General features: G+C 49.9%; 1 protein-coding gene across 1 annotated transcript in view; it reads left to right on the forward strand.

Annotated features, from left to right (window-relative positions):
- The window catches only part of LOC147717653 (E3 ubiquitin-protein ligase TRIM39-like), a 235,451-nt gene that overhangs the window by 165,924 nt on the left and 45,924 nt on the right, over nt 1–23,603 (forward strand). Inside the window, exons 6-7 of the mRNA XM_086924439.1 lie at nt 18,002–18,028; nt 22,934–23,506. Coding sequence (XP_086780565.1) covers nt 18,002–18,028; nt 22,934–23,478 — 572 coding nt within the window. The 3' untranslated portion in view covers nt 23,479–23,506. The remainder of the gene's footprint in view (nt 1–18,001; nt 18,029–22,933; nt 23,507–23,603) is intronic.

Below are 23,603 nucleotides of genomic sequence, written 5' to 3' on the forward strand. Positions count from 1 at the left end.
TTTGGGTCCGTAGGGAATGGGCGAAGGTGGTGTTGATTGTGCCCATGCAAATTGATTTCCTCTCCTGGGCTTGTTGAATTGCGACCTGGAGTGGGTCCTTCCTATGGTTCCGTCGCCATTGATTTTTCCGGGCACCTTAAGGAAGTTGCACTTGACAGCATGGCGGTTGAGCGCGGAGCTTAGCCGGTTTGGGGGTCCCTGAACAGTTGGCTGTGAAGTTGCAGACTTCTCGTAGGTCCTCTACGCTTCTCTCTTATGCCAGGCATTGGAGTGCTTTTTCCGCCTGGTATACTCATAAGGAGGTTGATTCTACTGAAACTGACCTCTTTTTAGTTATGCAGTTCATGCAGCATGGGGCTCAGTTGGGTTCGTTAGTGGCTTTGCTGCGGGTGCAGTGGGCGGCCATTTAGGCATTTAGAGGTTCCTGGAGCAATTTGCAGGATGAGGTGCCTGATGCCTCGATTTTTTTTTTAGGGTCTTTTGACCAGAAGGGGGACGCTTTGAGAAGTTTTCTCCAGCTAAGAAAGGTGAGAAGCTGTCCACGGCTACTTTGAGTCATTGGATTCGGTCTGAGGTCCTTTTGGCTTTTGAGGTGAAAGGGGGTGGATCTTCCAGGGGGTATGCTGGGGCACTCTATGTGCAGTATGGCGGCTACTGTGGCTAAATTGCACGGTACCTCAGTGGTGAAAATCTGTAGGGCGGTGACTTGGTCCTTCCTTTCCACTTTTGTTCGTCACTATCGCATTGCTGGTCTGAAACGTTTGGATAATGTCCTGGGCCACAGGGTCTTGTCCTCTCTGAGGGAATAGAGGGTCTGTATTGTGATTTGGGCACATTATTAAAATGGTGCTCTTATTCACTCAGTTGCCTGTCTCTGTTTTTGCTTGCTATTTCCTCATGTGTTAAGAAGGAAGGCGAGGGAGGGATGGGAGGTAATGCGTTCCAGACTCCAGCTTGTTTACGTACAGGAGGTGGTTGGGGCGGGGTGTGTTTTATATGCTGAGGTTGAGTCGGTGGGCAGAGGACCTCACGTGTTAAGAGGAAAGGTGAGGAAGTAGGACTAGGAGTAATGCCATTATAAGTAGGTAATGGATGCGTTCCTGTTTTTTTTTCGTCTCTTTCCGCTATTTCCCTCAGAGATGGAGTCGGAGTTCAACTACCTTACTGCTTTTGTTGTCCTATATTTCTCTCTATGAATATTTGACTGCACATTTCTCCATTTGTACTTCTTTAAACGTATTCATAAAAATATGTATAGCGCTCTGATACCCCTGGGTCTATCTAATACTGTATAAAACTCAAAAATAAAATAAATAAATCTATGCTTTGCTGTTTAGGCTTCAGGCATGGTGTCCTTATGTTCATTTTCCCCTCCTGTTCAGTCACTGTAACAACCTTTCTGGTGCCTACTGTTCCTACCTGCTGAATTCTTACTGACCCACACTCTGCCTCCTCTGATGATTGGATACAATGCTGGCTTCATAGTAACAGATTTAGTATTGTGCACTGCATTTGTTTTAGCTTGTCAGGCCTGTCACTGCGTCTGTGTTATTCCTTTTAGCTAGTCAAGCCTATCTCCACCTCTAAGGGATTTCTTTTATCTCTTCAGGCCTATCTCCGCCTCTAAGGGCCAGATGTAGGTGTCCATTTACCGACCGGTAACGGCCGAAATCGGTATTCTTACCCATTCGGTAAATTGGACATGTAGGTGGGACTCTTCTGAGTCCCACAGGCCTTACCGATCCGGTATTTTCCACCCAATCCAATTGGGTGGTAAAATACCGAATCCAGGTGTGCATGCACATGTGTGCATGCACACCAGTGCCATGTGACACTTAGGGCATGTCTGTGTGCCACATGGCACACATGCCTGAATTCGGGGTGCTAGAGGGTGTCAAAGTGACACCCCCTGCACCATTGCAAAAAACGGTATTTACCGAATCGGTAAATACCGATTCGGTAATGACCACTGATTCCTATGGGCTTCAATTTCTTTTAGCGTGTCAGCCCTATCTGCGCCACTAAGGGCTTCTTTTAGGTCATGAAACATATCTGCACCTTTAAGGGTTTCTTTTCGCTCACCAGGCCTATCTGCACCCTAAGGGATTTCTTTTAGCTAGTTAGACCTATCGCTGCCTCTAGGAGCCTGGGAAAAAAGGCTGAGAACTAATGTGAGAGAGCATAGTAGGTTCATAATATCAGGTCCGGGTGCGAGGTATATAGCGAGGAGGAGCCAGAGCTGGTTTGGATCCATCACACCACTGGTCAGTGCGGGACAGCTGTGGCAAATTTCCTGAATTTGGTCTGGCGCCTGGGGGGGATTCATGGGGTCAGGAAATGTTCAGGTAGATAGAGCATTTCATAAAAATATCATTGTTGAACGTAAGTAGCATTTTCCTTACGCTCTGAGGAAGTTTAGGGAGATTTCCTTGCCCTCCAGTGCAGCACCAACAAGGATGACTGAAAGGCAGCTAGTGTCTAGTTTTCGTTGGCATCTTTTGACACTGGGATGCATTGTTAGACCTAATGTGTGGCTGGACTAGGACCGTGTAATGCAGTAATGTGTAACTGCTTACCGTGACTCAGTAGGTAAAGAACATTTGTGGCCAACCTAGACACTAACAGCGATATTATTTTTCATATACTTGGGAGTTTATGTACCAAAGGATATCTAACAAACATATAACTAGCATCCTTTCCAGGATACATAACTTAAAAAGAAACCTTGGTTCATGTTTGTTTATTCATATAGTGAACACGTCTAGGTGCTCCTGAGAGAAGATATATGGTTAAATTGTTTGTAATGTGGTATACAATGTTCTCAGTCCCACGACCAATGCCCACTTGGGCAAAGGTCCAGAGTACCTTCAGGAATTGCCGTACACTCCACCCCAGCTCAAACCTCTGCTAATCATCAGCCGACCTTATCCGTCAACAGTCATTCAAGAGGATGCAGCATGGGGTGGAAGGTCATCCCCCATTATTTATAGTTCAGGAAGCTCTTAAAAAGAGAACTATCCAGACTTGTTTACTAACAGAACTCTGTATAACAATAAAGGGTAAGGCTCACAACCAGTAAGGCTGAGCACTTTAAACCAGACAACCAAGAAAAATGCCAATACTGCTCAAAACTTTAAATCATTTGAAAACCAGGTACAAGAACCATAAATCAATACAACCTTAAGCTCATTAGTAACTTTTATTTAACTAGCACAAATTTGTTTGCAATTAAATCTCAAAAGGAACACTCTTATAAATGTGATGGATCTAAATAAATTGTGAATACAAACAATTCTGCAAAGAAATAAGAAGACAAAATGGGGGGGGGGTCACTTCCGCTTACATTCAAACACTTCCATTCACTCTCCGCAAACACCATACATACTACTCATCCCTGGGGCAAGGTGTGGAACACTTAAAAACCTCAATTGCACCCCAGCTGCCAAACAATGCTATAGTTTATTTTGGTTTTTAAAGCTTGTAATTGAAGAATCAAACAGTACACTGCCTCATGCCTACAACCCGGAGGCCGGCGGCTATCGAGCGAGGATCATGTTTACACAGCTGGTTTTGCCAACAACCTCAGGGGCAGGCAGCGCATCACTCTCCGCCAGATCATGTCAAATAGTGTCAATGTACTTTATCGAAGTGTCATTATGAATTTCAATAAGAACAAAGAACAACCCCCCCCCCCCCAATACCACCCCCCTTGTCGTTCCAGAGTCCGAACATGATGTTCGCCAGTTTGCAGACGTAGACCCAAGGAAATGTGCAGGCCCAATCCCAAACAGGACAGTTTTACCACGACGCTGCAGTCCAATTACACTCACACGGAAGCACAAGGTCCCTCCTGCATCCCTAACTCTAGCTGGTCTTTACAATATGTGATTGCCTTGATCCAGTCGGCTACTGCAGGTGGTCTCTGCTTCCTCCAGTGTATCGCCACCTGTCTCTTAGACATCAGCAGCTGCATCGCAGTAAGCCTGCGGTGCAACACTGGAACATCTCGCACATATCCCAGCAAAGCCAGCATGATCGACCTATCCAAGGTGTCTCCTGTTATGTGTCCAATAGGTTTAAATATGTCCAACCAGTATCATGCCACCAGGGGACAGGACCAGGCCATGTGTGTGAATGTAGCATCTTGCGCACTGCACCGCCAACATCTGGTATCTGCCTGAACTCCCATGCGGTGCATTTGCGAAGGAGTGCGATATAGGAGGTGTAAGTAATTAAAATGTATAAGCCTCAGTCGGTAGTTGGGCGACAGATATTCTAGCTGGGTGCAGCAGTGTCAGCCATTGCTCCTCTCCCCATGCCTCCCGCGATCTGGTACCAGTGAGTGGGTTCTCCTTTTGTGTTATGCTATAGATGCGTGTTATAAGCTTTTGGGGCGATGGGTTAGCCAGCACGATTTCCAGCGCGGGCAACATAGAGGGTTCGCTTGGGAAGTCCTTATAGGTGGCTCTGCAAGCCGCTCGCAGCTGGTAGTAAAGTAGCGTATCAGAGGCCGTAGGGGCCTGTGAGTCACACATTTCCTGTAGCGTTAAGAATTCTCCGGCCGGATACAGATCGCTTCCCTTGTGTAGGTCGTGTGCATGCGTCCTTCGCGCTATGGCCCCGTCTAAAAGAGGTTTGAGCAGTGGGTTTCCATTCAAAGGCATGGAAGGAGCATAGAGCACCTTTAGGTGCGCCCTCTTCGCGATCTTTCCCCAGGCCCATCGTACACTTTCAACAGTATCAATGTCTTGTCTTGGGCGCTTGTACGGCTGGAAAACAGCTGCATTTAGGGAAAGCGGTGCAACCCTATCTATTTCTATCGCCACGTGAGGCTGAAACGGAGTAGGGTGTTGCCAATAATGTAAAAACTGAGCTTGTGCGCTGTATGCATAGAGTTCAAAATCTGGGGCCCCCTGCGAAAAGGGCAAAGTCAGTATCTGCCACGAAACTCGGGGCTGTTTGCCAGCCCATACCATGTCTAACACGTTGTTATGTAAACGTTTGAAAAAATGCGAATTTAGCGGCATGGGTATGTTCACAAATAAATACAGTAATTTAGGGAGGAGTATCATCTTTGTAATGGCTATGCGCCCTGTCAAGGACAAGGGGAGACACCTCCACCTTGCTATCTTACCCTCTATCCATTCCATGACCCTGCCATAGTTTGTCGTCCACAGCTCTTGCAACGTTCTGCTTATGTGGATGCCTAGATAGCGCACTGCAGTTTCCGCCATTCGATCGGAAACTCCGACACAAAAGGAGTGGTCTAGTCAGTCAGTGGCATCATTGTCGACTTAGCACAGTTTATCTGAACTACAGTGAGTCCTCCATACCTTATGAATTCCCTCATTAATGTATCGAAATTTTCACGGGGATTAGTCAAATAAATAGTGATGTCGTCCGCATACAGTGAGACAAGGATTCCCCGCGTGGTGAATCCTATACTCTTGCTCGCATGTTGTTGCTGGAGCTTCGCCGCTAGAGGCCCCGTGGCAATAGCAAACAGTAAGGAAGATAATGGGCATCCCTGCCTAGTGCCTGTGGTGATGGGAAAAGGCTTGAAAGTCTGGCCATTTACCCGAACTCTGACCGTTGGCCCAGTGTAGAGGACATAAATGTGTTTAATAAATAGTGGGCTGAGGCCTAGGCGAGAGAGTAGTGTAAATAGGAAGTTCCACTCTAAGGAGTCGAACGCCTTTGTGGCATCTAGTAGGACCGCCAAGGCTTGTACATGCGGTGCCAGATAGTGGAGTACTCCAAAGATGGTACGTAGATTATGGGCCGTGGATCGACCCGGTATGAAACCCGACTGGTCTGACAGCGCGATTTGCGATAGCATAGGCTGTAGCCTGTCCGCAATCAATTTGGCATAGATCTTCGCATCTAGATTGATGAGGGAAAGAGGACGGTACAAGTCTGTCTTGGTAGGGTCCTTGTCCGGCTTCAAGATTGTAATAATTGTTGCCTCTCGCAGTGTGGGCGGCAGTGTCCCAGTCTCCATGGCCTCCTGGTACATCTGTGGCAACCGGGGCGCCAATATGTCAATATATTCCTTATAGAAGGCTGCTGTCAGACCATCCGAACCTGGGGCTTTATCTCCCGGCATGGCACTAATTACTCGTCTTGCATCTTCCACTGTGATGGGCAGCTCCATGTATTGCCGAGCTCCATCATTAAACCATGCCAGGCATATCTCATCTAAATAATCGATTAAATCCGTCTGCGACGGAGCCACCCTGTAGGTATACAGCTCTGAATAATATTGAGCAAATTCCTCCAATATATCAGGAGGTGTATGAAGTACTGTTCCCTACGCTGTGTGGAGTTCAGGTGTGTAGGCGGCTCCCCTAGGCGTTCTTAGCAGGCTCGCCAGTGTCTTGCCAGGCCGATTGCTTTCCCCATAGCGCCTCGCTTGTGCATATTTATGCAGATATGCTGTCTCTCTCTCAGCCTCATTCTGAAGCTCAGTGAGTTTAGTCCATATACTAGCAGCAGTGTTGTGTGAAGGCCTGCTCATCTGCTGCCTCTCAAGCTCCCCAATATCTCTAGTCTCTGTAACGTATTTCGGATATCGCGTAGTACTCCAGTTTTCAAGGCGATACAGTCTCCCCTCGTTACAGCCTTGAAGGCTGTAATGCCCCAGCACCCCAGGAGAGTCTACCGAGCCCTCGTTATTCGTAAAATAGTCCTCGATCCAAACTTTAAGGTCTTCCCGGAAGACCTGATCTCGCAAGGTTCCCGTCGGGAACCGCCATGTGAAAGGTTGAGTGTATGCCGGGGGGAGGCCAATACTTATCTGCGCTGGTGCATGATCCGACAGTGTACGGGAGAGGTGCGTAGCGTCCTCCAGCCAAGCATGAAGATCTCCAGTTAGCAACCAATAATCGAGTCGCGACCAGGCATTTCTGTGATGTGTAATACATGTCCCTTCCTTACTCGTTGGGTGCGTGGCCCTCCACGAGTCTATCAGATGGGGATCCGCCATGATCTCACGGAGGAGATCCGCAGCCTTCGGATGGTGCGCACGAGAAGCCCTTTGTCTATCAAGTTCGGTAGAGAGGGTTAAATTGAAGTCTCAGCTCCACATTATTGCGATGTGTCCCTGCTTTTTAAGCTCGTGCCATATGTGTTGAAAAAATTCCGGGCTGTCAGTGTTAGGGCCATACGTATTTACCAGGGCTACAGTCGTGTTGCAAAGTGCTCCCACCAATATTATGTATCTGCTTTCCCTATCTGTAATCGTGTTGTGTGCGCGCCAGTGGAGACCCTTTCTCAGCAATATTGCCACCCTCCTGGAGTAGCCAGTAGCGACTACCACCTCCCACCGTATATTCCTCAGTGTGGTCGCTGCCGAGCCAAATAGGTGCGTTTCCTGCAAGAAACAGATATCCACCCCATGCCTCGTTAAATATGAATGTATAAGTCTGGTCTTCCTGCAATCGTTAAGACCCTGCACATTCCATGTAAGACATTTCAGTGTGGTTACAGTAGTTGAATTAGTAATCGCAGCCATTAATATAACAATTGCAAGTCAAGTTCTGTTGGGACGGTGTTTCACTCCCAGACATTTCAACGTCCATTAATATGCATCTACGCGGTGTCGCGATTAGTCAGCGAAACCATATCTCATATTCACCATGCACAATGTCTAATCGCAACTTTCGATATGGTAAATCTCTTCTGAACGACAATACCTGCAACCAGAACAGTCCCCCTTCCCTCCCCCCCGACACCAACCCCCCAATCAGGTTGTGCATCCCAGCCACCCCCCTCCCCTACTTGCCCCCAAATCAAAATAGAAAACCAAACATAGGGAATCATCATAGTGGGTACAATGGGTTATCGGCATCTACCTCTGCGCTTTTGGCAGGGTGGCCAAGCTGCAACTGGCACATTGGTGCTCACTCCCCTTGCCCACAGTCATCAACAACAAGTAATCTCACTCGGCAGTCTCTGGCTACATTGTATATCAAGTCTCTCATCAATCCAGGGTGATCATCTTATCTTGACCTTACCAGCTTCCGCTCTCCATCTAACTCAGCCGGCCACCAGCTCCACAACTGTCACAAACAATGGCAATCAAATCTAGTCATTATCACTGAGTCTGTCCTGCATTTCGCCATCAGCCTGTGACTTTTGTAATTTGTGATCCTTGGCCAACTGTTTCGCAAATTTAAATGCGGCCTTCGCGTTGGTGAAGAAGGTGGGTTTCCCAGGGTCTTGCACTCTCAACTTGGCCGGATAGATCAGAGCGTATTTCGTTCCGATTTGTTGGAAAATCTTTTTGGCGGGAATAAACTCTCTCCTCGCCGCCTGGACCTGCACTGTAAAATCAGGGTACAACGCAATCTCATTCCCTTTGTATTGAATAGCTCCTTTCTTGCGAGCAAGGCGAAGTATCGTGTCGCAGTCTCTATAGTTTAATACTCTCGCCAGGATCGGCCTCGCAGGAGCACCCGGCTTAGGCCTCGGGCCCAGTGTTCTGCGCTCGTTCACTTAGAAACAATGGTGAGAGTCCAGGGCCGAATAGGTCCTTCATCATACCTTCCACAAAAAGCTCCATGTTGGAGATGTCTGAAGATTCCGCCACACCTGTAATGTGTATGTTATTTCTGTGCGAACGCGCTTCCAAATCCTCATTCTTTTGATGTATGAGCTCCAGTACCTTATCTATGCCCCTGAGCTTCTCCATCACTCTTGTCTCAAGGACACTCACCCGGTCCTCTTGTTCATCTATTCTCTGGGTGATTTTATCCATCCTGTCAGCCAATGCGTCGCTTTTGGAGTCTATCCCTTTCAACCCGGCTTTCAGCTCTTGGAACATTGTCTTAACATCGTCTGCAGGCAATTTTCTTGCTGCGTGCCCCTCAGCTTGCTGGCGATCTCCCTCTTCAGCCTCTGTGGACTTGGCCCCCGTTTTCTTTTTATGCGGGGTTGGCGCGTGTCTGGCTTCCCCATGGCGCCTATGATCCATGAGTCGCAATGTCAACTTGTCTGGTCAGGCAGGTCTCCCGTCTCCCCCGACAGGGATCGCAGCAAATGACACCCTTGATGAATGTAGGGGTAGAAGGCAGTGATGGCCAACCGTGCGTGCCCCTATGCCACTCTGCTACTCTTGCTTCCTACATATGATGTAGTGCCATGAGGGGAGCAGCCAGAGTGCTTCCCTGCCACCCAAATGCGCTATTCCCATCAGGAATTGTGTCAACCGCCACCCAGGTCACACTCATCCAACCGACGCACAAACAAGTGGAATCTGCCTGTCCCACGGGCCCAAAGTCGTGGTTTCTGTGCAGTCGCCGCCTCCTATATCTGCGCAATATACCCCTCTTCAGCCGATCCACAAGCTTAGTTGTCCATAGGCTCTCTGCATGGGCAGCTTCGCTGCCTTAGCAGCTCCCCTGCTGCGTCCTACAGGATCTCAGTGTATGCAGACTATGCCTCGGGTCTCCGTGATCAGGCCTCAGTCCCCTATAAATTGGCGGCGCAGCCGGGCCTCCGTTCTGATCTATGAGGAATCTTAAATGCTGACACCCCCGGCCCCAGTGCGCCTTTTCCAGCTGTCGGGTCTCCAACCTACCTCAAGGCTATGTTTCCAATCTTCCTCCGCCGCCGCAACATCAGCGAGCAGGCCCGTCCAGGGTAGCCGCGTCACTCCGCCTCCGCGGCGGTTCAGGGCCAACAGCGGCGATTTTGTCTCTCCGGGGGGCGCGCAGTATGTCTCCGCTGCACCCGCAATGTCTAGGTAGAAGCAGCAGTGTCCAGTCGCCTCTCCCCAGTGTTGTGCGCAGCCGCAGTCCGTCAATTGGGCCCCTCCGTCAGATCTCGCGTCACACGAGGCCCCGGCTTCAGTGCTACCGCCGGGCCTCAGTTCCGGGCACAGGGCCAGTTGCCGGTTTAGTAATTTCGCGGCCGGGGGGACCACCAAACCGCACGACCAGGAGCCAGAGGACGCCCGCAGTCAGGTCCCGGGTTGGGGAGGAGCACAGCGGTCAAATGATCGGATATAGTTCGGATTTATGGCCTTTGGCCGGCGGAGCTGCTTCAGCAGACGGCCATTCCGCTGCTCGGCTAAGCCACGCCCCCCAAACAACACTATAGTTTACCTCCAAATTTATATATGCACCCTGTATAATAATCACAACAATTTACATTGAATACAATATTTCCTTTATTGGGCACAAAACAACTAAATTTAATACATCGAACAGATGTTTGGCAACACCAAAACGTGGTCTACGCGTTTCAAACCCCCTTATTCCGGGGGTTCTCATCAGGGCCAAACACCACCATTTTAAACATGCCAAAAAGGTCGACTAACCAAGAAGCTGGGCTGTAGGAAGTGATTTTGATGAATTATAGATCAAGCGGTTCTTTGAATGAATTCACCGAATGACGACAATTTGTTTAAAATGGTGGTGTTTGGTCCTGATGAGAACCCCAGGAATAAGGGGGTTTGAGACGCGTAGATCACGTTTTAGTGTGTAGTATGTATGGTGTTTGCAGAGAATGAATGGTTGGGTGGAAGTGTTGAATGTAAGCGGTAGTAACCCCCCCCCCCCCCCCCTCACCCCCTTTTGTCTTTTTTTTTCTTTGCAGAATTTTTTGTATTCACAATTTATTTAGATCCATCACATTTATAAGAATGTTCCATTTGAGATTTAATTGCAAACAAATTTGTGCTATTTAAAGAAAAGCTACTAATGAGCTTAAGGTTGTATTGATTTATGGTTCTTGCACCCGGTTTTCAAAGGATTTAAAGTTTTGAGCAGTATTTGCATTTTTCTTGGTTGTCTACTAACAGAACTCATCACAGACCAGGAGTTGCAACATCAGACACAAAATCCACCCTTCCAATTGGACTTCAGTCTTCCTTGTCACTTTAATTATTTGTACACTATCACCTGTGAAGTATTGGTAAAGTAACAAACAGTACTATACAATACTCACAATAAATGAAGACATTCCTTTCCTGGGCATGGCAGTTTTGGATACATTGTCGTCCTTTATGTAAGAGGCGTGCTTTCCAAGGACTAATGTCATAGATGTCACTTGTTCTGATTGTTTGGCTACATATCGTTAACATTTCAGAAGGAAATCACCTATGCGGGGATGTATTTTTAACAAATGGAACAGATTAATGTATAAACAAAATAGTTTGTATAATAATACAAAACTGTACTGTATGTGATTTTTGAATGGATTGTGGAGGGTTAGGTCAAAGGTTCATTCTGGGGAATTATATGGGGTTAGGGAAGGGTTATGCTTAATAGTTAGGGTTAGGACCAACGTAAGGTTAAGAGTTAGGTGATAAGGGTAAAGGTTAGGATAAAATGTTGGGCTGGGTTAATGGTTATGTGGTAAGGAATCAGGGTACAGTTATGGTAAGGAATGGATTTAGGGTGAGGTATAGAACGGAGTCAGGCAAGGTTATACACGCGCACTCCTGAGGCGGAAGCCGGGAGCTTTTAAAACTGCTAATTTGAAATTGTCACTTTGTATAATTCTTCTTCTTTTTAAACTCACCGTGCGCTAGCAAAGCGCCAGGGCACTCACTCTCACGAAGAGCACAGCGAGTAGCGGAGCAAGCGCTGACTCGTAGCCCACGAATTCCCTGACAAAACGCCACCTCGGCGAGGACTGAGGCCACGCCCCTTAAGGCCACGCCCCCCTGTCGCAGTACTTAAGCGCTGACTACAAGCACCAAAGTCAGATACACGCGCACTCCTGAGGCGGAAGCCGGGAGCTTTTAAAAGCTAATTTGAATTTGTCACTTTGTATAATTCTTCTTCTTTTTAAACTCACCGTGCGCTAGCAAAGCGCCATGGCACTCACTCTCACGAAGAGCACAGCGAGTAGCGGAGCAAGCGCTGACTCGTAGCCCACGAAATCCCTGACAAAACGCCACCTCGGCGAGGACTGAGGCCACCATCCCTTAAGGCCACTCCCCCCTGTCGCAGTACTTAAGCGCTGATTACAAGCGCCAAAGTCAGATACACGCGCACTCCTGAGGCGGAAGCCGGGAGCTTTTAAAACTGCTAATTTGAAATTGTCGCTTTGTATAATTCTTCTTCTTCTTTTTAAACTCACCGTGCGCTAGCAAAGCGCCAGGGCACTCACTCTCACGAAGAGCACAGCGAGTAGCGGAGCAAGCGCTGACTCGTAGCCCACGAATTCCCTGACAAAACGCCACCTCGGCGAGGACTGAGGCCACGCCCCTTAAGGCCACGCCCCCCTGTCGCAGTACTTAAGCGCTGACTACAAGCGCCAAAGTCAGATACACGCGCACTCCTGAGGCGGAAGCCGGGAGCTTTTAAAACTGCTAATTTGAAATTGTCACTTTGTATAATTCTTCTTCTTTTTAAACTCACCGTGCGCTAGCAAAGCGCCAGGGCACTCACTCTCACGAAGAGCACAGCGAGTAGCAGAGCAAGCGCTGACTCGTAGCCCACGAATTCCCTGACAAAACGCCACCTCGGCGAGGACTGAGGCCACGCCCCTTAAGGCCACGCCCCCCTGTCGCAGTACTTAAGCGCTGACTACATGCGCCAAAGTCAGATACACGCGCACTCCTGAGGCGGAAGCCGGGAGCTTTTAAAACTGCTAATTTGAAATTGTCACTTTGTATATTTCTTCTTCTTTTTAAACTCACCGTCGCTAGCAAAGCGCCAGGGCACTCACTCTCGCGAAGAGCACAGCGAGTAGCGGAGCAAGCGCTGACTCGTAGCCCACGAATTCCCTGACAAAACGCCACCTCGGCGAGGACTGAGGCCACGCCCCTTAAGGCCACGCCCCCTGTCGCAGTACTTAAGCGCTGACTACAAGCGCCAAAGTCAGATACACGCGCACTCCTGAGGCGGAAGCCGGGAGCTTTTAAAACTGCTAATTTGAAATTGTCACTTTGTATAATTCTTCTTCTTTTTAAGCTCACCGTGCGCTAGCAAAGCGCCAGGGCACTCACTCTCACGAAGAGCACAGCGAGTAGCGGAGCAAGCGCTGACTCGTAGCCCACGAATTCCCTGACAAAACGCCACCTCTGCGAGGACTGAGGCCACGCCCCTTAAGGCCACGCCCCCCTGTCGCAGTACTTAAGCGCTGACTACAAGCGCCAAAGTTAGATACACGCGCACTCCTGAGGCGGAAGCCGGGAGCTTTTAAAACTGCTAATTTGAAATTGTCACTTTGTATAATTCTTCTTCTTTTTAAACTCACCGTGCGCTAGCAAAGCGCCAGGGCACTCACTCTCACGAAGAGCACAGCGAGTAGCGGAGCAAGCGCTGACTCGTAGCCCACGAATTCCATGACAAAACGCCACCTCGGCGAGGACTGAGGCCACGCCCCTTAAGGCCACGCCCCCTGTCGCAGTACTTAAGCGCTGACTACAAGCGCCAAAGTCAGATGCACGCGCACTCCTGAGGCGGAAGCCGGGAGCTTTTAAAACTGCTAATTTGAAATTGTCACTTTGTATAATTCTTCTTCTTTTTAAGCTCACCGTGCGCTAGCAAAGCGCCAGGGCACTCACTCTCACGAAGAGCACAGCGAGTAGCGGAGCAAGCGCTGACTCGTAGCCCACGAATTCCCTGACAAAACGCCACCTCTGCGAGGACTGAGGCCACGCCCCTTAAGGCCACGCCCCCCTGTCGCAGTACTTAAGCGCTGACTACAAGCGCCAAAGTCAGATAAACGCGCACTCCTGAGGCGGAAGCCGGGAGCTTTTAAAACTGCTAATTTGAAATTGTCACTTTGTATAATTCTTCTTCTTTTTAAACTCACCGTGCGCTAGCAAAGCGCCAGGGCACTCACTCTCACGAAGAGCACAGCGAGTAGCGGAGCAAGCGCTGACTCGTAGCCTACGAATTCCCTGACAAAACGCCACCTCGGCGAGGACTGAGGCCACGCCCCTTAAGACCACGCCCCCCTGTCGCAGTACTTAAGCGCTGACTACAAGCGCCAAAGTCAGATACACGCGCACTCCTGAGGCGGAAGCCGGGAGCTTTTAAAACTGCTAATTTGAAATTGTCACTTTGTATAATTCTTCTTCTTTTTAAACTCACCGTGCGCTAGCAAAGCGCCAGGGCACTCACTCTCACGAAGAGCACAGCGAGTAGCGGAGCAAGCGCTGACTCGTAGCCCACGAATTCCCTGACAAAACGCCACCTCGGCGAGGACTGAGGCCACGCCCCCTTAAGGCCACGCCCCAGCATCCACCTATATCATGTGTTGCCACCGGAAGCGCAGCGGGAGCGCAGCGGGAGCGCCTAAGGCAAGCCCGTCTGCGCCCGTCCGCGCTCGGTCGGGCTCAGGGCCAGAAACCATGCCGGAACCAGCTCCCACTAGGGTAAGATACTCGCGTCGAGACCTCCTTTGTCTCAGACCCACCAACGACAGCACTTGCAAATATGTTCATGACCTAGACGGACTATTTACTAGCTGTACACTCTGCCACCCAGTCCAGCTACAACTATCCATTCCACCCGTCTCACACCCGGGCCTTAAACTTGCCTCACTGAACTGCAGGTCACTCCCTATGCATGTTCTGCTCATTAACCATCTAATAGAAGACCACGAGCTGGACATTCTGTTCCTTACGGAAACGTGGCTCACCGACCACTCGGACTCGGACGTGGTCTTAGCCCTTCCCCCGGCCTTCAATATCCAGTCCCAACTGCGTCCTTCTGGCAGAGGAGGCGGACTGGCCATCCTCTACCTGGATCACTTTTCCTGTAGAACCAACGATGCCCACATCTTGGACTCTGAAAGCCTTCATTTTACCATCCAGCTAGCGTCGACTAGTACGCTGTCAGGCCTCCTAGTCTATCGCCCCCTGGCCATTCTGGCCCGTTTGCTAGCGCTCTCCTAGAATCCATAGCATCCCTGGCCCATTCCACCTCCAATTTCTCTATACTAGGAGACCTCAACATCCACTTCCACGACCCCCTAGACACAGGGGCAGCCGATTTGATCTCAGACCTGGCGGCCTATGGCCTCCAACTTACCAACTCTGGAGCCACGCACATTAAGGGTCATCTACTAGACCCGGTGTTTACCAATATCCACACCCTACAAGCCAAAGAGTACCTCCCCCTCCCGTGGACGGACCATTTTTTGGTCCCTTTCCGCTTACCAGGGGCATTCAGGAAACCCCACAAGCCCGCCACCTATACCAGGGACAGAGCATGGCACAGACTCTCTGCTGAGGACTGGGCCAAAGCCCTGTACTCTACAACCCCTAGTCCTCCGGATGACCCTGTCACCGCGGACAGAAGGTTCAGGGAGTGGATCTCCACCTCCCTCGATCCTATCCTCCCCATAAAAACCCGTGAGGATAAAAACGGGAAAATAGGATCAGCCCCATGGTACAGCCCGGAACTCAGAACTCTCCGCAAAGAGTGCAAAAAAGTGGAGCGACTATGGAGAAAGGACTGGCTTCATGCCAGCAAGGACGCCTACCGTAGGTCGGTGAGAACCTATAAATCCACCCTGAAGCTCACTAAAGCCGCCTACTACGACACCAGAATAAACAATTCCACCAACTCGGCGAGAGAATCCTACCTCATTGCCAAAGAACTTCTGAAAATACCGGCGCCCCCCTCTTCCAACATATCGCCTCCAGACAGAAGTGATGAACTGGCAACCTACTTTGACTCCAAAATCGCCCGTATCCTAATCTCCCTCCTCTCAGTCTGCCTAACCACATGGACTATGACACAAATACCAACCAGTGAAGTAGTGTGGCTCGCTGGTTAGAGGCGGCAGACCCGAGAGCAGAGGACGGCCCGGGACCAGGGTTCGATTCCCGGCGCGGCAGGTTTCTGGACCAGGGTCAGCGGACTCGATAATTCTCTCGCCTCGGTGCCCACTCTGATCAGCGATCACACTCGGTAACTCTGGGCATTAGCTTGCCTCATCTTCACTAACGGCCCCACCAGACCGCCGGGGATGCCTGGTCTCACCCTGGAGATACCCAATAAGGGACCATCTCTCAGGGAAGCCAGGAAGGGTTTCGCAGCGGTCGAAGCGCCTTGGGACCCTACGGGTAAGTAGTGCGCTATATAAATGCCTATACATTTACATTTACAACCAGACAGGAAACATCCTGCACCCACAATTGACCGCCTTTAGGGCAGTATCATTAGACGAAGTAGGAACAACCCTGGCCAAGATGAAAAGCGGCTCTCCCCTTGACCCAGCACCCATCAGATTCCTGAAAGCAGTTGCCCCTACCATCTTGCCCACCATCACGGAACTGATTAACATCTCGCTATCCCAAGGCTCTGTCCCTCCGAGTTGGAAGAGTGCTGTAGTCAAGGCTCTTCTTAAGAAGCCCCAACTGGATCCCTCCGACCTGGCCAATTATCGGCCAATCTCGCTTCTCCCTAGCACCAGCAAAATAGCCGAGAAACTGGTCAATGCCCAACTGTCCCAGTTTCTTGAATCAAACAACCTTCTGCGTCGGTCCCAAACTGGGTTCCGCCGGGGTCACAACACAGACACCGCCCTCCTCGCTGTCATCGAGGAGGCAAGGTGCATTCTGGATTCAGGAGGGTCAGTGGCAGTGATCCTCCTGGACCTCAGTGCAGCCTTTGACACAGTGAACCACCGTGTCCTACTCCACCGGCTGGCCGTGGCGGGACTCGCGGGCACCGCGCTCGCTTGGATAGAATCCTTCCTATCAGGTCGCTCTTTCCAGGTATGGGACGGCAATTCCCGCTCAGCCCCTCTCACCCTCACTAGCGGAGTTCCCCAGGGGTCGTCACTGAGCCCCACTTTGTTTAACGCTTACATGGCCCCTCTCGAGGATGTCGTCACCCCATTCGGAATCAAGATAGTGAGCTACGCAGACGACACGCAACTGGTCGTCTCACTCTCTCATCTTGACAACCACCCAGACAATCTGTTGAACTGCCTCCAGGAAATCCACCACTGGATGTGCGAGTCATCACTGAAGCTCAACGGATCGGAAACCGAAGTCATGCTCATGGGCAAGAAATAGACCACCATCCCCCCATTGGTCTGGCCAGACGTTTTCGGTGAGGTGCCCACCCGAAACAAGAAATCAAGACCTTGGGAGTCTGGCTTGAACCGGAGCTGTCTATGAAGACCCAGGGAGCCAAAACAGCAGGCACCTGCTTCGGACTCATGCGTTCCATCCGCAAGATCCTCCCACTACTCCCGCCCATATCAAGGAAACTCTTGATTCAAGGTTTGATCCTTGCCCGGCTAGACTATAGCAACGCTGTCTATCTTGGAGCCCCTGAATCTACCCTGGCAAAACTCCAGCGAACTCAAAACGCGGCTGCCCGGCTCCTTATGGGCCTCCCCTCCAGAGCCTCTGCCAGACCAGCGCTCAAGGCCCTACACTGGCTTCCAGTGCGTCAGAGGGTAGAATTCAAGGCGTTGTGTACCGCCCACAAACTCCTCAATGGTCTTAGCCCTTCTATCCTGAGAGACATGGTCACCCCTTACAAGGCCCCTAGACTTCTGCGCTCGGATAACGAATGTTTGGCCAATGTCCCGAGATTCAGGAAGGCACGCACCGGCGGTAGACGCTTCGCAGTAAAAGCGTCCTCAGGATGGAACTCACTCCCCCGCTGCCTGCGGCTGGAACCCTGCCACCTTCTCTTCCGTAAAAAATTGAAAACTCTGCTTTTCCCCAAATAAGCTCCCCTTCCCCCCTGGTCTCCACAAGTATCTTAGCGCGAGGATGCCTCCGGGTCACCAGGCGCTCTATAAATCGCTAAATAAATAATAATAAATAAATAAATTATGTTTATGGATCTCGAATGGGATTAGGATTTGACTAAGGGGATGCTGAACAGTTAGCATTGGGGGGTGGAGTATGGGTTAGGGATAAGAAAAATTGACTTTTTCCAGTAAATTCAATTTCAAATATTTCCAATAAAAATATGACTTTTAATTTTAGACCCCGATTGTAGATTTGTATTTGTGTATTTTCTGCTTGTTTATATATACTTTATTCCTTCTTGTGTTTCTCTTCTAGATTGGAGATGGGCTCGCAGTTTTGCAGGTAACTAAAGACTGTCCTTTATGATTCCTCACTTCTCTTTCATTTTTTTCTTGTTATACATGTATTTGCAATGAACTGCACCTAAGTGTCTGTGCTCACATTCTTTTGTATCATTCATATATTTACAATGTGCAGCATGTTGGAGAGACTCTGCTGTTAGACCAGGAGTCTTCAACCTCTTCTGTGATGAGAGCGTTCAATGAAAATCCTCCTGAGTTACAAGCATTAGATATGTAATAGTTACCACATCAGGCAAGATCACATTAGTGGCCGCCTTATGCAAAGATTACCAGCAGTGATCACTTCAGTGCATCAGGCATAGCTGCTCCCAGTAATGAAAGAATATTTTACCAATGTGGAGTGCCTGTACGTGGGTAATACCCAACATCCATAGCTGCAATTCCCCGGGCACCAAGTAAATTATATTAGTAATAAGTCTCCCAACACTGATTGTTTTTTTATCACTCAAATATCAGCTTTAAATATATTTTAGAATGCAGCCATATTCTCCAGAGATCAGCTAATGAGTTCTGAAAATACACACATTTTCGTCTCAATTGCATGCTTGTCAATTTTGGCATACATTTGTTAATTAGATGCTCTGATTTAGTTGGCTGGGCTGCACCCAGGAGAGCTACTTATCGGTCGCTGGAGAGCTAGAAGTAGCTCACAAACTATTCGTTGGAGAAGCCTGTGTTGGACAGAGGGGCTCTTTCTGCATGTTCTGGGGGTGTTCCTGCTTTGGCAGTACAGCATATTAGAACGTAGAGGAGTTCTTCAGAAGGGAACAGATAAAAATCACTGCTGCTGGGTTCTGCAGCACTACTGTGGCCTGTGCCACTGCTGAGATCCGCACCTTTGTTGGGAACAGCAGCACTGCTGGGAAATGCTAGGACTGCTGAGAAAGAGAAGTTGTGTTGTACTGCGGTTGTTGTATTGCGTTCTGCTTTGGCTGTTGCATTGGGTTCTACCCTGTTTTATTATCATGTTTTTGTTATGCTGCTTTGTGTGTGCTGATGCATTATTTTCAGTTGTTTACTTTTCATATGTCAAAAAATGCTGCTACACTTTCAGTCGAAAGCGAAACCAGCTTTTACATTCCTGTGATGGAGAACCACTCACAACTATCTATGGTGGTAAAATAGCACAGATCCATCTTTTCAGCTATTTAAGACATCAGCCTCCCTAAAACTGTAGCAGAAACTGTTGTAGATGAGCACTTGGAGGGATCACTTTTTGGGATACTTAAATAACCATCCTTCTCTCTGCACAACCATTCACTCAGTATCTGCACATCCATTCACTGACCAGCACAACTCTTCACCCCAGTACAGCACTTCATTCCCTGTATAGCCAGTCCCTGAACAGCACTGCCCAATCCAGGCCAGGCCTTCTATCTGAACGCTGCATCTCAGGAACAGTCTCCACTCTGCACAGCCTTGCACACACTACCCACCTATTCCCGTACAGGCAGCCCTGAACTCTCAGATCACCTTTCTGCTCAGCCCCCGTCTCCGTGGACTATCCTCCACTCTCTGCACAGCCCTCTGCCTGCACAGTTCTCCACACAGGTCCCACTATGCACATTTCTCCTCTACAGAGCTCACCGCCCTCAGAACAGCTCTCTTTCCTCACTCGCAGCACACGATTTACACACAAACATCTATTCTAAACAGTCCTTCACACATATCCCTTTTCATGCAAGAATTCCGAGAGCTGACTTGCCCCAAATACCTCAGCGTCCTACGACTGCCAGAATTGGCCTCCACCACCGGCAGTGATACTGCCTCATGAACACATAGATGACACCTGCTCCATCACACTGTTCCGGAAGCACTTTGAGTGTTTTGGGGGGTGGGAGGAGGGATTGGTGGATGTTCTGTTTTATTGTTTGCTACTTCGGCTGCACTTGCCGGGTTTACCACCCTCCTCTACTGCCGTGCTTCCTTTAACCTCTTTGGGCGCTGCCTTTGTAGGCTTTGCTACTTTGTGCTGGGTTACTTGGGGTTTTTGCTGGGGAGTAACAGTCTTTCCTCATCCAAAGGACAGGCAGCCCGCTGGGGGTGTCTGTTGCTCTCTTACTTTGAACAGTATCTGCACTACACGCCAACATAGACACCAAGAAGAGAACCCCCACCTCCTGCACTGCCCGTGAGGGGCCTGCGCCCAAGCACCCGCAGAGGTCGGACACTCGCCGGGCTCATCGAAGTATGCAGAGAGCCATACAATGAGTATGATTCTTCCAATCAGGCACCCGGAAGCTGCCCGCTACCTGATATTGTGCCATTGAAAAGTGACCAGTCTGCAAAGAAACCGCCAGCATGCTTCTACATGTAAGGCTGTTGTGGCTCACAGTCAAAGTGAAGTGAGAGCCAGATCAATGCCCTGCTATGAAACACACACACAGGAGCACTGCAAGGCGCTGGCCATTATTAAGATGGGAGCGAGAGACCTGCTGTGTGCCTGCCCCTCTCCCCCAGTGGCAATAGGCCAGTGTAGCAAGAAAGATAAACCGATCTTCCTGAAAGTAGTACAGATACTGTTCAAAGTAAGAGAGAAACAGACACTCCCAGCGGGCTGCCTGTCCTTTGGACGAGGAAAGACTGTTACACCCGACCAAGAACCCCAAGTAACCCAGCACAACGTAGCAAAGCCTACAAAGGCAGCGCCCAAAAAGGATAAAGGAAGCACATCAGTAGAGGAGGGTGGTAAACCCTGCAAGTGCAGCCAGAGATTGTTTCCCCCAGAGAGAGGACAGAGAACACACATGGACAGACCCTAGTGGTGAACGGCCACCACCGCAAGCCAGGAGAATGGACACGCTAAGCTCCTGGAAAGGGCACCCATCAAAAAGAACCAAGAGAGCGAAGTCAGAGTTGCACCGAAGCCTGCAATCAGAAGACCAACAGCACGGGCAAAAAACCGGGAGAGAGAGAGCTCTCCGGAAGGAAGAAGCAATGCTGAACAGAAGAGGTCGTACCAGCCAACCACCCCAGCACAGAATGGCCTCCGTTGACCAGGCATTGAGCGTGGTCACATGGAGTAATCAACCCTGCCAGCATTCCTGAACGAGGCAGGAGCAAACGCCGCATGGGTGCAGGCTTGAGGTGCAGGCACTACACCCTCGAGCAAAGAAGATGGAAGAAAGGTGACCTTCCATCCAGAGCATGGAGCACTAAGATCCCTGGGGAAGGGTTAGTGCCTGTGAGAGGTCCATGAGAAGGAGAAGCATGTCCTACCAAGAGGACAAGACCAAAATCCTACAGACAAGACACGACCAGGAACATCCATGTGAAGTGCACGTCACATTGAGAGGTCTGGTCGAAAGGGAGAAGAGTGACCTCACGCCTCCCCTCCTTGCCCCCTTTCCCCCCAAACCGCTCTCGCCTGCTGCCCAAAATGGTCCAGTACACCAGAGGGTTACCGGATGGCTGTTTACTGTGACATTCATCATTAAGGCGGCTTGCTCATTTTGTATTGGTATTTCTAATGAGGTAGTGTGACTTCAAGGGCATCTGTCTTCCATGGCGATTTATATTCACTCGTGCTATGTGCAGGGTAGCTGACTAGGATTCATAGCTTTGAGCTGGAAGTTATTATTATTATTATTATTATTACATTTCTTATATAGCGCCAGAATCGACCCCCAAAGGGGTATCTCCGCGCTTGCCTTGGGAACCCGTCCTGGTTTTTCCCTGTGAGATAGCCCCTACAGGGCATCCCCAAGGTGAAAGCCAGGCATCCCGCCGCGGGGGGGCCGTTGTGGAGATTAAGCAAGCTTAATGCCCAGAGTTGCAGAGTGTGAACCATGATTAAGTCAGGCACCGAAGCGAGAATTATCGAGTCCGTGGACATTTGAGCTCAACACCCTGCCGCGTCGGGAATCGAACCCTGGTCCCGGGTCTGACCTCTGCTTCAGGGTCTGCCTGCTCTAACCAGTGAGCCACACTTCTCCACAAGAAGGTTGTACACATCTGTTCTGGGGACAAAATACCCATCTGGACTACTCTCCTGGATTTAACATTTTTTTATGTCCATTACAAAAATGCATATGCAGTACACATAAAAGCACTTTTCTATTTGTGCAAGAAGCGCCGTATCGTCGTGATCCATCTTACAAACCACCTGCTTTATTTTGGCTGCGTATCTTGAACTCTACCTGCCCCAGAGCCTGGTGCTCCTGTTTAGGGAGTTCCTGGCGCACACAGCGCGCGGCAGCCCCCACCCTCCCCTATGAGCCGTCCCCTCCCCACCCCCAGCCCATGGAAGTCACAGCTGGAGCTTGTGCGCACTCTGTGGGAGTTTACATGGCTTTCCCCCTCTGCATAGCCGGGCTGAAATAAAAACTGAACGTGGATTCAGCCTAAAACTGGAGCGGAGCCCAGACCCAAGGCAGGGCCTCGCAAACTAAGGAAAGTCTTGTCTCTCAGCCCTGAGCTAATGTTTCTGTTCTCTTCAGACATCCTGTGCCCCTTGCGAAGGCACCTGCAAACAGACACTGCTGCCTCCAGAAACCTTTCACACCAGAATTTTAGCTCTTAGACTTCTTTTGGACTTCTCTTTTTCATCATTCTATCTTTATTGTGCCCTGTTTCCATTTTGCCCTATATCTTCTTTTCACCCTGTCACTTTATTATAACTTTTCAACATGCTGTAAAGGAACTGCCGGACTGGTCTACAACATAGCTTAAACCCATTGGCAAAGCCAATAGGTCTGGCAAAACACTTATAAGGTCCCAAAGGCGAGACCTATTGGCTATGCTAATGCTTGTTGTAGAAATGTTAATGGCTATAAGGCTGATAAGATTTTGTGCCACTGTGAGTACCTAGTTGCTGCTGCCATGTGCTTGAGTGAGTCACTGCTTTCATTGAATGGTTGATGATTTCTGCTTCTCTCTCTTGCAGCTGCGGTGACCCTGGATCCAGACACTGCTCATCGGGAGCTCATCCTGTCCGAGGACGGAAGGAGCGTGAGGCTGGGAGATAGAGCACAGGATCTGCCCGACACGCCCCAGAGATTCACTGTACACCTTTTTGTCCTGGGCAGAGAGAGGCTGAGCTCCGGGAGGCATTACTGGGAGGTGGAGGTGGGGGACAAGACGGGCTGGAGCCTGGGGGTGTGTGACGAGGCTGTGAACAGGAAGGGGCCGATCACAGCATCGCCTGAGGATGGATTCTGGACAGTGTGGTTCATAGATGGTGAATATGAAGCTCTCACTGACCCCTCCACCCTCCTGACCCCCCGTGCGCCCCCCAGGGTTGTGGGTCTCTTCCTGGACTATGAGGCGGGCAGGCTCTCGGTGTACAATGTGGATGACCGGTCTCTGCTCTTCACCTTCTCTGGGGCCTCCTTCCCCCGCACCCTGCGGCCCCTCTTCAATCCACATCGCAGTGATGGAGAGATGAATGCGGGGGCGCTGCGGATCCTGCCGGTGACAGGAGGAGAGTGAGCGCGGAGGAGACTGTTGGCTCCACCAGGTGAGAGCGCTGGGTACAAGTCAATCACTGTCACCATGTAAAGGACCAGTAATGGTCTGTACTGTCATCGGGTAAAGAAGCTGTGTGTAATGTGAGT

Source organism: Lissotriton vulgaris, chromosome 5 (genome assembly GCF_964263255.1).
Source record: "Lissotriton vulgaris chromosome 5, aLisVul1.2, whole genome shotgun sequence".
NCBI lineage: Eukaryota > Metazoa > Chordata > Amphibia > Caudata > Salamandridae > Lissotriton > Lissotriton vulgaris.